Consider the following 15,225-nt stretch of genomic DNA (forward strand, 5'->3'; position numbering starts at 1 on the left):
TCTAAAACAAATTATGGAAATGGTGAAGAGGAAGGGGTTTAAAGAATTGCATTAAACTTTTGCTTGCAGAAATAGAATAACTAATCTTTATCATATAACTTTCCATAGCTTTTCTGTCTTTGTTTGAAAAGTTATTGATATACAATTGAGTATTCTAAAACAAATTATTGAAAGGGTGAAGAGAAAGGGGTTTAAAAAAATTCATTTAACTTTTGTTCATAAAGAGGAATAACTAATGTTGCCAACAAATAACTTTATATAACCTTTCTGTCTTTGTTTGAAAAGTTTTTGATATACAATCGTGTATTCTAAAACAAATTATTAAAATAGTGACGAGGAAGGGGTGTAAAGAAATTCATTAATCTTTTGCTCATAAAAAGAATAACTAATATTTACTAGCAGAAAACTTTTTATAGCCTTTCTGACTTTGTTTGAAAAGTTATTGATATACAATTGTGTAATCTAAAACAAATTATTGAAATGGTGAAGAGAAATTCATTAAACTTTTTCTCATAAAAAGAATAAGTAATGCTTACTAACAGAAAACTTTTTATGGCCTTTCTGTCTTTGTTTGAAAAGTTATTGATATTCAATTGAGTATTCTAAAACAAATTATTGAAATGGTGAAGAAAAATTCATTAATTATTTGCTCATAGAAAAAGAATAACTAATGTTTACCAACAGATAACTTTTAATAACTTTTCTGTCTTTGTTTGAATAGTTATTGATATACAATTGAGTATTCTAATACAAATTATTGAAATGGTGAGGAGGAAGGGGTTTAAAGAAATTCATTAAACTTTTGCTCATGAAATTGAATAACTAATGTTTACTAACAGATAACTTTTTATAGCCTTTCTGTCTTTGTTTGAAAAGTTATTGATATACATTTGTGTATTCTAAAACAATTTATTGTAATGGTGAAGAGGAAGGTGGGAGAATAATGTTGTACAGTGGCTGTTTGTATACACAAATAAAAATAAATAAATAAAAAATAAATAAATAAAAAATAAATAAAATTATTTTATTGTCCTATTTTTTTCTATATACTTATCTACATCACTATAGAAAGCAGTTTCTTGACAAAATGGCTATTAGGGCCCTTGAGTGGCTTCCGCCCAGGGCCCCACAAATTCACGATCCGCCCAAGAGTATAACACTTGATAATGTTTTGTTCGATTCTTGCTTTCCATGCAGATTTCTTTTACGGCTAAGATTAATAAAATAAGTAATAGTTACTGGTTTATTACGAGATAAAGATGTATCAATTTCTATTTTAAATATGTCTAATGTTTATGAATTTAAAACCTGTTTTGTGTTGTTTAAGCATTTCAATGACTGATTTTCAATTCAACGAATTTTTCATATACCGAACTTATTATCGTTATATAGCGACTTCGTTAAATAGAGGTCCGACTGTATTTATATTACATTATGTTCCGCAGTGACTAGCATTATTGTTTATTTTCAGAATCCTTGCTAAGAAATAAAACTACCAATTTCTACTTGAGTTGGGAAACAATTATTCGTTTGGTCAGAAAGAGTTACGGAAGAAACCAGTTCAAGAAAAAAAAACTTCGCGATTTTGCGACCTTTTATGTGAATTTAAAAAATAATTTTTTTTTTCTAGCATTACCTGCCCTTCCTGTCATCTGGAATGGTGCTTCAACTGTCATGCACCATGGCATGATGTATTAACGTGCAAGCAGTTCCAAAAAGGTGATAGACTTCTCAGATCATGGGCCAAGGAACGAAATCATGGCCAATTAAACGCTCAAAAATGTCCTAAATGCAAGGTAAGTTGTCTGAAATAATGATTCAACTTCATATTACAAATTTCTTATTTTGTATTTATTGTTTTAAAAATATTTACAAAAAAAAACTTTATTCTTTTAAAATTGAAAAATAAAAGAGAAAGAAAGAAAGAAAAATTTAACAAGTCAAGCGATTATAAAATTCGGAGAAACGTCTAAAGTGTGTGAATTTCATTTTCAGAAAGAATTTCATAAGTTTCTTATTTTCAAAGGTGATTTAAAATGCGACTGCTATAAAAGTTAGAGAACTTTAAATCAATGTTGAAATCCCATAATACGAAATAGTTTTTCTTAATAAATTAATAATAGCTTTTCTTCATAAATAATTTTCTTGAGTCCATAATACTCTGCACATGTTCATGGTATTAAAATAAAAGCAGAACTTATGAATTATTACCAAATTTATTTTGGGTGAATCAGTATTTTCTGCAAGCATTTTCGAAGTTCAACATATATTTCTTAAATTACTTTTTCCGGAATAAATTCAAAGATTTCCTTGCCTGACAAAATTTATGTAAGGATAAACCGGAGGCTTTTGTAAAATGATTAGTAAATGATTATTTTGCAAATAAGTATTTACAAATGATGTTCCAACAAATAAAAAGTCAGATACTATCCATGGATGCCGCTGATTTATAAAGTATTGAAAAAGAAACGATTTTTCCAACACTTTAAAATCATTTGATAACTGGATCATGTTTTAAATTATTCTTATATAATGGTGGACATTTTGAAACGCATTTATTTACCAAGACATTTTGCTACCACTGGAAAGAAGGTGGAACATTGATTATCTAAGAAAACTGTGGAGATGCTTTTTTGACCAGACAATAATTGTGCTGCTAAATTTACTTTTAAGTCACCAAAGTCAAAATTCTTGATGATCCCATCAAAACATTTTGATGGTTTCATTGCGATTTATGATGGTCACCTTCATCCAACATTTTCCATTATGCGTTCATGGTTTTTGATATGCCAACAAACTTCCATTATTGCATGATGGAAAATGTTACTTTAATACTATGATGGTTAACCATCAAAAGAAGTTTGATTCTCATGGACCAACAATCACTGATGATCCGTGATGGTTCTAACTATATATTTCCATGATGGTTTAATGGGAATTCTTGTTGGTTCTCAGGAATATACCATCAAAACAATTTGTTTTGTTTTTATGTTGGACCATGATAAATCAGTCCGAATTCCTACACTGGGATGGTGGTTGTTCATGATCGTTCCAACGTTTGATTCCTAAGAAACTATGATGGAAATTTCTGATGGTTCAACATGAACAAACTATCAAAACAAATTGCTATTCTTATGTAGGACCATCATAGATCAGTTCAAATTCCTACATTGGGGTGAGGTTTCTTATAATGGTTACCTCAAAAATATAATGGCTCATGATGGAATTATTGATGGTTCAACATGAACAAACTATCAAAACAAATTGCTATTCTTATGTAGGACCATCATAGATCAGTTCAAATTCCTACATTGGGGTGATTGTTTCTTATAATGGTTACCTCAAAAATATAATGGCTCATGAGGGAATTATTGATGGTTCAACATGAACAAACTATCAAAACAAATTGCTATTCTTATGTAGGACCATCATAGATCTGTTCAAATTCCTACATTGGGGTGATGGTTTCTTATGTTGGTTACCTCAAAAATATAATGGCTCATGATGGAATTATTGATGGTTACCATCAAGATTAAGTTGTTCCATCAATGGAAAATCATCAAGTATTTTGACTTGGGCATACAAAACAGCATAAAAATCCTATATTTTTTTTTATTGATCCTCTGTTTTTCGTACTAAGAGCAGGTCTAAGTCCAGACTCACCTCTACATGCATAGTGATTTTGAGAGACTTATCAGTAAAGAACTTAATGTTTCTTGTTTCTCTGAGTGTCAGGAAAGAACTTTCCTGATACTTAATGCTGTATGAAAGGTTTTCAGAGGCTCCTCAGTTCAATTCTATAAATGCTGTATTTGTCCATAAAGTGAAAGGAGTGAATCAGAATAATATAAAACTAGATATATATTTTCCCAAGACTTTTGAGTTTCAAAATATGTGTCATCCTATAAGAATCCGTTGTGCGAATTTTATAGCAGGAGAGGTCATTACTATATTGCGAGTATGGCTTTTCTACATCAATAGAGGGGTCATTCCTGTATTTGCGAGTATGGTTTTTCTTCATCAGTAGAGGGTCATTCCTATATGGCGAGTATGGTTTTTCTGCATCAGTCAAGGAGGGATCGTAGGGCGCTGGGTCCATATCCAAGAGGTCGTGGGTTCGATCCTCGCCAGCCGAAGACTCCCCGTGTAGTAAATGGTGACTGATGCACGTTAAATCTGTCGAGTCTCGAAGTCCTCCATGTTCCCACAACAAATCAATACCTCTGGGGGTACTGATCCAGGAGTTTCCTTGTCTTCTGGATTGGTTCAAAATTACAAGGCTACGGAGTTGAACGTAAGTAGTCGTAAACCCATGAAATTGGGTCGGCTGTTCAACGACGGTTATAAAATAAAATATATTGTGAGTATGGTTTTTCTACATCACTTATGAATTGTGATGCTAATGAAATTTTGCATCTTCGTTTTTGACATATTTTATTATGTTTTCACTTCATTTGGGTCAGTATGTCGACAATAATCTGTTCTCCGTGAATTTAGGACATGAGTATAAAAACTGAAACATTTTTTTTTCTTTCAGTTGTTTCATCAGAATTCTGTCATTAGTGACCAAAATCAAGAAGAATGACAATATGGCATTTTTATACTCGATTCCTTTTAATTACAATCATCTATTTTCTCTTAAATTTAAAATTAAAAATAGCGAATCAAAATGTTTTTTACACCACAACAAATATTTTTGATAAATAATAATGTAAAATTCTCTCCCGTAGTTTCAGCTATGTAATAAAACTATACTATTGACAAGTATTACTAATATTTGACCTATAATAATATTTTCTAAAATTAGTTTTAATGCTATTAACTTTAAAACGTTTTTTCTCCATTAATGTAAACCAAAAAAATAAAAAATAGGTATGTTAATTGGTAACAACTATTAATTGACTCTCTGAAGATAAATAAGCATTTTTAACCATCCTAGCTAGAGTCCCAATGATTTAGCTTTTTAGTTAACCTTTTACTTACGGCTGGTACAATAAGTGGACGGCTTCATCGTTAGCATTGGGTTAAGCGGTTGAAAACCCCTTAATGCTCACACGGAGCATTTTGTCAGTGCAAATCGAAACATTTTTGCACGCAAGCATAAAAAATGTTTATCTAAATAAAATTCCGAGTAAAAAAAGTATTTAATTATTATTGTTTTTCATTATATTTAATGGTAAAAAAAATTTAAATTGTAAGATATAAAAGTTTTCGTTTTTTTTTTTTTTTTTTTTTTTTTTTTTTTTTGCTCTAACTTTGTATTTTTTCATTTAAAACTTTTTGCCGACAATTATTAAATAAATTACAAAAGCTAATAATTACTTTTATAAAATTATATTTCCGCATTAAATCTTTGGACAAATAAGTTTCATAATTATTTGCAAAAACTTTTTGATTTCCTTAAAGTGTTCCAGACTAAAATCAAAATTCTTGGTGGTCCCATCTAAACATTTTGAAGGTTTATGTTGGTTTTAGTACAATTCGTGATGGTCCATCATCCATTGATGGTCACCATCTTTCAAAATTTTCCATTATGCTCTCATGGTTTTTTATATGATAACAAACTTCCATCATTTCATGATGGAAAATTAACCGCTACTACATTAATACTATGATGGTTAGCAATCAGGAGAAGTTTGATTTTCATAGACCATCAATCCATGATGTTTCCAACTAAACATTTCCATGATGGTTTGATGGGAATTTTTGTTGGTTCCCCGGAATATACCATTAAAACAATTTTTTTTTAATGTTGGACCATCATAAATCAGTCCGAATTCCTACATTGGGATGATGGCTTTTCATGATCGCTCTAACAGTTGATTTTTTAAGATACAATGATGGAAATTTGTGATGGTTCATAATGGTACAACAATGCATTTCCATAATGGTTTAATAATAATTCTTGTTGGTTAAGCAGGAATATACCATCAGAACAATGTGTTTGTTTTTTATGTTTGCCCATCAAAAATCAGTCCAAATTCCTACATTGAGCTGATAGTTACATACATATGTTGGTTACTATCAAAAAATATAAGGGTTCATGATGGAATTATTGATGATTAGTATCAAGATTATGTTGGTCCATCAATGGAAAACCATCAAAAATTTTGACGAAATAATGCAAAAGTGAAATTGACGAAAAGATCCAAACTTGCAACCGCCCTCTTCACTCAATTCAATATTCGTCAGATTAATATTTATTTCGTTCTCAGTTCATTTTCAAAATTGACAAAAAACATTGCTAACTGAAGAAAATCAGCTTAATAAAAAAAATCTTCGTTGCAATATGAAGAATTTTTAACAACAGCACTTTTTATTTTTCACTCTTCTTTTTTTTTATTATAAATTATGAATTATTTGTGAAAATGTAAATTTTTAGATAAAAATTGTTATCAAAAAAATTAAATGTCATAAATTTGTTTTGCAAAATTAAATTATCTAATATTATGAGTTTGGTATACTGTACATTATATAATGTTTCTCGTAATTTTATTTATAAAATTACGGGACGTAAAGCTTAAATTTGCTCTTTATTATTAGATAATTAAATTAAGTAAAAATAAATTTTTAAAGGAGCAAGATATCTCTCTAATATCCAGTAAAAATATCTCGCAAATATCCACAAAATATATACAATTGATATCTAGTAGTACTCTTTATATTAGTAATACCAATAAATTACAGTAAATTATATCATTAAATTTAGTAAAATCAAGTTTTGAAGGGTTCTTTATGTGAAGGTAAACTGAATTCATAGTTTAAATTTTGAAATACACTAAAAAAACTCACACAAAAAAACAAAATGCGAGCAAAAATAAAAAAAAGAATATAGTACGTTTAAATAATTAAATATAGCCATGAAAATATAATAATTTTCGTAATTTTATATTAAAAATGAAAAGCAAATTATATTTCCGAAGTAATATTACAAAATAACGCGAATTAATTACAAAATAACGCGTTTTTGTTTTTCGGTATATTTAGTCCACCTTTGCAATACGGGTAAAATGGGGCAGGTTTTTTTGGAAGAAGAAACATCAAAGAAGATAGCAAAAAAAGTTTAGCTAATTACCTCGTGGAACTTTTTGGAACTAAGTTTCGAAAGTCATTTAAACATTGTAAAATGTCAAATGATAAGATATAAACTATAAGTTTGTCAAGGGTATTAACTAATCCAACAAATTGAAAAATTGTACTGTAATTTCAGACTAATTACTCTAATAAAAATGTAACAGTAAGGTGAAATTCCTTTATATATTTCTGAAATAGAAATTTAAAAGTTACATTTAAAAAAAAATTTTAAAGATATTTTTCATTACATTGTACTCTCGTCGGTCCAAAAAGTAAATTATAATGTTTGGAATGATTATGAATACTTAATTTGGGCTATATTAAAACTGCCTACACGTATTTTAGTTGAAAATTTAATTTTTGACTTTTGGCCAAAGATCATGGTCTTCTGGCCATAGAGTGACTCCTCATCATACATAGCAATACTTTTACTCTAGTTACTATAGCGAAAGTAAAAGCAGAAAGTACGTACTTGTACTTCATTACTTTTTAAATTTAGTATTTTTACTTGTTTTTTCGTTACTTTTTTCTAAAATAATTTTTTTATTGTTCACCCTTTTCACATCGTTTACCTTTCTCTAAGAAAAACACGCTTCTTTTCCTACATCTGACCATAATGGGCATGCAAAGAGGTCACAGTCTAACCACCTGGAAGTTCCTTGAAACTAAGAACCACCCGAACTGCTTGACCAATTTTGTTTCTATAGGAAAGGAAATGTTCTGATAAAACCTTGGTTAAAAAAAGTTTTTACTTTAAGAGAGCTTTAATGGAAACAGTTACAAGAAAAACATTTTCCGCCGAGGTGATCTGACGGATGGGAAAATACTTTTAATTCAAATGTCACTTGATCTTATTTTTATTGCTTCCGGAAAAGTGTCCTCTTTCGGAGCTTCCGATTCCCCCATGAACTGGGGGTCTACTCAAGATCCTTTGTCCAAATTTAAGACGCAAATTTCTTCCTGTGGAAAGTTTCTGGAGGTTCATTTTCTTGAAAATTGTTAATCAGAAACTTGTACTTCAAATGAGTTCACCAGGAGGACCAAATTTTTTAGCTGTACTGAAGCGCGTTTGATTTGTTTGTTACCAAGGTTTGACCCGAAAATAGATGTGCGCAAGGTAATAATGTTATAATGGATAATTTAAAATATAAAATTAATATGGTTGATGTTTAATTATAAAATTTTAATGATTTTTTAAAATTAACATTTATTTGGAAAAAAAGAAACATGATTTGCCTGTTTTACACAGGTTTTTAGCCAGGGATTTGCCTGAATTGGATTTGCTCGGGGTAAAAATATAATTTAACTAAGACGTTTTTAGTAAATGTATTAATAATGACATACAATAAATTCAATGATTTTATCTAGAATTTAATTGCTTTAGTTGAGTATCCACTGTTTTTTCATCAAATTTTGAAAGAGTATGTCAATTTGTTTTATGGATAAATAGCCATTACTACATACTCTTTTAATTCTATTCATTTGATTAAAAATGATATTTAAATAGATGTTTTTAGAAACCATAGAATTCCAAGTTATTAATTTATTTATATTAAAATTAAAACTCTTTCTTTAATCGTATAAATCAACAATCCAGATATTTTCTTCTCTTTCAATACCAAAATCCGAAATTAAAATCAGTATTATAATCATTATTACGATGCAAGATTAATTCCTCGGGGTAAATATTATTTAACGAAATTGTAAAATCTTGAAAATTAAAGATAATTAAGTCATCAATAAATCTAAAAGCAAATATAATATTAAGAGCATAATTTTTTTCATAGTACTGTAAAAATAAGAGAGGTGAAAAAAAAGATCGTTGTTGTATCAATTTGAATTAAAATATGTTAAAACTATTCAGAGTACAAGTAAATATCAAAATAGGTTTTAAAAAAGAAAAAAATGAAAAAAAACATTATCATTTCTTACATATTATCACCGATTTCTCAAAAAAAAAAAAAATAAATGAGAAAATATTTTTGCACCTTAAAAACTATCTTTCAAAAACTACGATATTCACGGAGAAGATTTAAACAGTAAATAAATAAAAAATATTCAAGCTGTCCAATTTAACCCAGTGTTCACCCTAACCCCATTCCCCTATATATGCTCTCTCTGTTCATTATTTATATTCCGTTTATTTTTATATTATACTTATTTTAAGATTTAACTATAATTTAATAATTTTTCAAACGTATTATTCCACAGTATAATATATACATGGAATAAGGTTTCGTTAACTTTTTCTTTTTTTTTAAGCCCTTTTAATTATTTGTTGTTTGAATAAACATATTTTATTTCTTAATACTTTTATAACATTTCCATTTTAGCAACAATTTAATGCTCAGATTAAAAAAAAACATCGCATTTTAATGCACAATTTTTCGAATGTGAAATTTTCTTTTTTTACAGTTACTATAAAAATATTCTCTTGACCTCCATTTTTCTCATCCGATTTCTTAAATTACTAAATTTTAATGTACGTACTAAAAGAACACTTTTCTCAAAATTATAAATTCTTATTTGTATTCATTAAAGAAAATTTATTTATATTTCAAATTAAAATAGTAACACTATCATAAAGATGTTTATGATAGTTCTTGATTTACGAAATTATTACTTCTGAATAGAATAGAGTTAAATGGAATATGGTTTACGAATAATCGATAAGCAGAGCATCTTTCTAATGTTCCTATGAATTAATTTTCGAACTTGTGTAATTAATGATAAGTCATCCTATGATTTTTTTTCCTTTTATTCTACCATTATTTTATTTCCTTTAAACTATTTGCCAGCCTTTTACAAAATTTTAAATCATTATTTTCATTAACTGATATCTTAAAAAGTAATTTAATCATAAAACAGTCGATTTTCAGTTTACAAAATTTTAACTGCAGAAAATTGATAAAAATTTTTTAAATGTTTGGTTATAATTTTGAACAGCATTCTTCTAAAACAGAGTACATGTTTTTTTCTCCAGAAATTGTTTTTGCAATACTTTGTATCATCTTTTTTTAACTCGCCTTTGTGAATTCAGCATAAAACTGGAAAAATTAAGCCATACTGAAAAAATTTACCCCATTTTGTCCCCTCGAATCAAAGGCCATTTTGAATACCCTTAAATTCAACATTATTACTGTTAGATCGCTTATATTTTTTAGTTTTATAAAAATCTCTGTATTCTTGAATAAATAAAATGTGTAATATAAATAAATAAATCGCATTTCAGTACCACTCATTTGAAAGTTGCCGGTAGAAACAATTCAGAAATGAGGAAAATACCGAAAGCCGTCCGGAGACCGTAATTAGTGTAAACTCTCTGACGTCACGCATCACGTGAAGGGCTAGTTACCGAGATATGCTTTGATTCCGCCTGATGATCTAAGGTGTAGTGGCAATTTTTTGACTCTAATATTACGTACGTATTTTAATACGATGCAAAAAAATTCTTTTTTCTTCAAGATGTCGATAAGATTTGGGTAAATTGCGCAAATCAAAAAAATATATCATCTCAAATAAATTTTGTTCTGAGTGATCTTCTTTAACCCATATTATTGATTCCGATGGGTGATTACAAATTTAAGAATTAATTCTTAATCAAATTATAGAAACACTTTCTTTAACGAATTTTTGGTCATCAAAATATGGTGGGAAAAGACGAAATTTAGAAAATATGTTACTAATAGTTTCGGCAGGACAGAAAGTTTGGACCCTTTAATGTGGCTTTCACTTCCTGCGTATCTGGAAAGTGAATCGAAAACTTTTAGCGCAGTATTATAAAATTTATTTATCCAAAGAGGATTGAAAAATTTTGTATTATTAGGGGCAATTATTTACCATGTAATGTACCATGAAATTTTAAATAACAAAATTTGAGTAAAATAAGTTGAATAGTTTCTGAGTTCTAAAAGTCATATTTTTTAAATTATATTTCTCAAGAAATATTCAATTGATTTCGTGAAAGTTTTGTATTTTTTTATTTAAAATTACATAGTCTAAATTGATAAAGAAAAACCTGTTTGAATGAAAAATCAAAGCTATTTTGACTATTATTTAAAAAATTATAAAAAATAATTACTGAAAAAAAATTTTTTTAGATGTTTCTTTGGATAAACGAATTTTATAATTGAGTCCAAAATTTTTCGACTCACTTAGAAAGTTCTCGAAATAAGGCAAATACGCGAAAATTAAAAATGAAACTTTCCACTGCTCCCCTACCTAAACTAATGAAAACAAATTTTCCAGACTCACCCTGGGGGTCAAGCATGCGAATCAGGGGGAACAAAGGTGACTTCTCTAGTATAATATCGCCTGCACTAACTTATTAAAATTTGCTAGGTCCTTAAGCCATTAAAATTGACTTCTAGTACATGAAAATCCAATCGTTCGATCAAAAGTTATACAAGTTTTACTTTTTTACTTGCGTACTGAGCACAAGCCATCACGATTGAAAAAAAAAACTATTACTGTGAACTTAGATGACGCCCGGTGGCTGAGTGGTAGCGCTCAAAGTTGGCCGTCGATTACAGTAATCGATTACAACTGTAATTGATTACAGATAATTACAGCTATGTAATCAATTACTTAAAATCACGATTACAAGTAATCAAAATTTTTGATTACATCAGAGTAGAGCGAAAATGTAATCGATTACATTTTTCAATTACAGTAATCAATTACTTGTAATCATGATTGCAAAGTTTGATTACAGCTGTAATCATAATTTCACAGTCGATTACAGTAATCAATTACTTGTAATCGTGATTACAACTTTCAAAATATGTTTATTACAGCTGTAATCATGATTACAAGTAATTGCGATTACAAGTAATCACAACAAAAACGATTACGGGTAATTATGTTTACAAGTAATCAAAATATATGATTACATGTAATCATGATTACATGTAATTTGATTACATATAATTGTGATTACTTGTAATCACGATTACAAGTTAGTACGATTGTGCTCTATATGCAAATTCATTATGTAAGTATGTATGAGTTTACATATTTTTATGTACATAGAATGTACGCACTCATGAACGTGCAATTTGTGATTCCTATATATACAATGCATGCACAAACGTTGTTTGTACGTACAATATACATAATTATATTGTAATATGCTTAATACAATACGTATATGCTTAGTACATATAATTATGCATTTATGATACATGTACGCATGTATGTTAGTTTGTACGAAAATGCAATGTTTTGTATCTTTGTGTACATAGACAATATATGTATGAGCGTATATGAAAGTAATGTTTATACGTTTGCATGCTTTTATGTAGTACATACATAGTATAAATTTACGATAATAGGACGTATATACAATGTATGTATATATATAAAATTGTACGTATTTACGTACAATATGTAAGAATGTTGTTTAAAGGTACAATATATGCACATAGTTGCGTAAATAAAATGCATGCATGTATGCATGTACATTTATATGTACATCGATATGTGTACACGCAAAGTATGTACTTATGTACAACGTACGTATGTACTTCTGTACAACGTACGTCTGTACTTGTATAACTGCATACTTTGTTAATACTTATGCGCATGTACTGTATGAATGTACAAAAAAATAGTTATTTGCACAATGTGCGTATGTACATACAGCGTATACATGTACAAAATTACAAGTAATGTATAAATACATGCGTACATTTAAATATATGTAATTACAATATACACATACATTGTGCATAGATCAAAAAAATTTATATAAGTAAAGTTATTAAAGTTTGTTTTAAAATTTATTCTAAGGCATATAAAACTATACCTCATATTTTTTAGGAAGCAAACGATAATCTTATTTTAAATTTCTAAATATTATTTCCACACATAAAATTTACAATTTTTTTGCCATCTAAAAAATTTCTATGAACCATGCATTATGTTATAAGAAAAATAAATCAGTATTGTCAAACATTTCATGAAAATACCTGAAGATAATTTTTTACTCAAAGAATTTTAAAAGGATATAGAACAACTAAAGCTGAAAACTAAATTTAAATATCATTTGATTTTGTCATTTAACTTGCTTGAGTCATTATAAGTTAACTTACATGCATTTTATTTATTGCATTGTACACATATTTAGACATAAATGTAATATACATATGTATACGTGTAATGTATGTACGTATGTACAACGTATGTACATGCATTCATGCATTTTACATGCATATATAACACATATGGATATGCTTACATGGAACATACGTGCATTGTGCATGTGTGGATACATTCATTGGACATACATACATTGCACCATATGCATAGATTGGGATATCATGCATGTACACATGTAAAATTTGTGCGAAAGAATTATTTCCAATATATTTATGCACATATGTACTGTATATGTACACACATATGTACTGTATATGTACACACATATGTACGTTATATAAACATTATATGTTCATTTCATCATATGTATATTATATGAATATAAATCTGTACACTATATGTATATACATCTGTACTATATATGCATCTCAAATGTGTATATGTACAGTCCGCAAAAAAAAAGATATCACCCTGAATAACTTTCGTTCTAATGATCCGATTTTCACGAACTAAGTGTCAATCTTAATGGTTCCTGGGGGTGACCTCAAATATGCTAACTAATTAGTGCTAACTATTAATTAAGTTACGAAATCAGACACAAAAACGTACTTTCTCTGAATAAACATATATTTTTTTTTACATATTTGGAATCTAGACACTTAAATTAGGGGGGGTAGACAAAATTTTAATACAAATGGGTCGTAAATAGGGTTGCAATAAAGGTTTATATATTTGGCGATAGTCCAGAAAACCGCCAAAAAAGTCGCCTGCGCAAATAAATATTTTAAGATAACCCATTGACTGATTCAAAAGAGAAACGCTTAATTTTACTAGGTTGCTAGGCAACCAATTTCTGACTGTAAAAAAATTGAAATAATGTTTTGTGATTGCTCTGAGAGGTTTAATTAATAGTTAATAGAAAACATCTCGAAGTTTCTAGGCAATAAAAAATTTTTAAGTTCATTTATGTCCAAAAAGCAAAACAAAAAAAAAAAAAAATTATTTTATTCTCCTTTGAAAAGAAAATTTGAATCGATTTATAAGTTTTTAGAATTTAAATACATGAACTTTTTATCAGATATTATTTAGATTATGCTATTTTTGCTATGTTTATTCGAGGATTTCATACTAAAATCAAATTAACATAACTTATACAAAATTTTAACTATATACAAAATTAGCTATATACAAAATTAGCTATATACAAAATTTTAGGGATAATGATTTTTACAGCTTTAATCGAGTCTTCTAGGCATGAAAGTTTGAAGAAAAAAGAAGTGCTTGAAAAATAAAATCTAGATTGTATAGTAATTCTAATGCACATTCACAAGGTTTTCTATAATTTACGATATTTCTTTTTTCTATAACTCAATGAATTGCTGAATGTTTAGTGACATTTTAAGAACATTGAAATATTTTATGTTTAAGAATAAGATATTGAAATAATATGTTGCATATTGTATGATTCATTGTTTAAAAAACTGCTTCATTTTGCTAGATATTTACGTTACATGGTTTTCTTTGGATAAAGATGATTAGCAAATAGCATCCACATGTTTCGATACATTCTGAAACTTACGTTCGCAAATTCACCATAAAATGTCGCACAACATATTCTTCAATTACGATAAGTTACATTTACCACCAAATACTGCTACTATGATTATTTTTGTTTTCTTATATATATATATATATATATATATATATATATATATATATATATATATATATATATATATATATATATATATATATATATATATATATATATATATATATATATATATATATATATATATATACAGTGAATTCGCGATAACTCGAATCTGATAGGACTGACGAAAAACTTCGACATATCGGAAGTTCGACTTACCGTTAGTTTCGGTTTTGGACTTTCAAAATATTGTCGGATTATTTAATTAATGCTTATTAATTACAAACTTTCTAAATGCTTACAATATTTACGATCATTTTTCTGACAAGTCATTTACGATAAGACTGTTAGAGGCACTTTATGATACCCTGGTCCATCGGCTGCAACTTTGCTGTTTT

The 15,225-nt window shown here is 28.1% G+C and overlaps 1 protein-coding gene across 1 annotated transcript in view; it reads left to right on the plus strand.

Annotated features, from left to right (window-relative positions):
• Positions 1–15,225, plus strand: part of LOC107452016 (E3 ubiquitin-protein ligase RNF217) — a 60,947-nt gene that overhangs the window by 11,446 nt on the left and 34,276 nt on the right. The window contains exon 2 of the mRNA XM_016068292.4: positions 1,631–1,796. Coding sequence (XP_015923778.1) covers positions 1,631–1,796 — 166 coding nt within the window. The remainder of the gene's footprint in view (positions 1–1,630; positions 1,797–15,225) is intronic.

Source organism: Parasteatoda tepidariorum, chromosome 11 (genome assembly GCF_982258835.1).
Source record: "Parasteatoda tepidariorum strain Cologne lab strain chromosome 11, Ptep-v5.0, whole genome shotgun sequence".
Classification (NCBI taxonomy): Eukaryota; Metazoa; Arthropoda; class Arachnida; order Araneae; family Theridiidae; genus Parasteatoda; species Parasteatoda tepidariorum.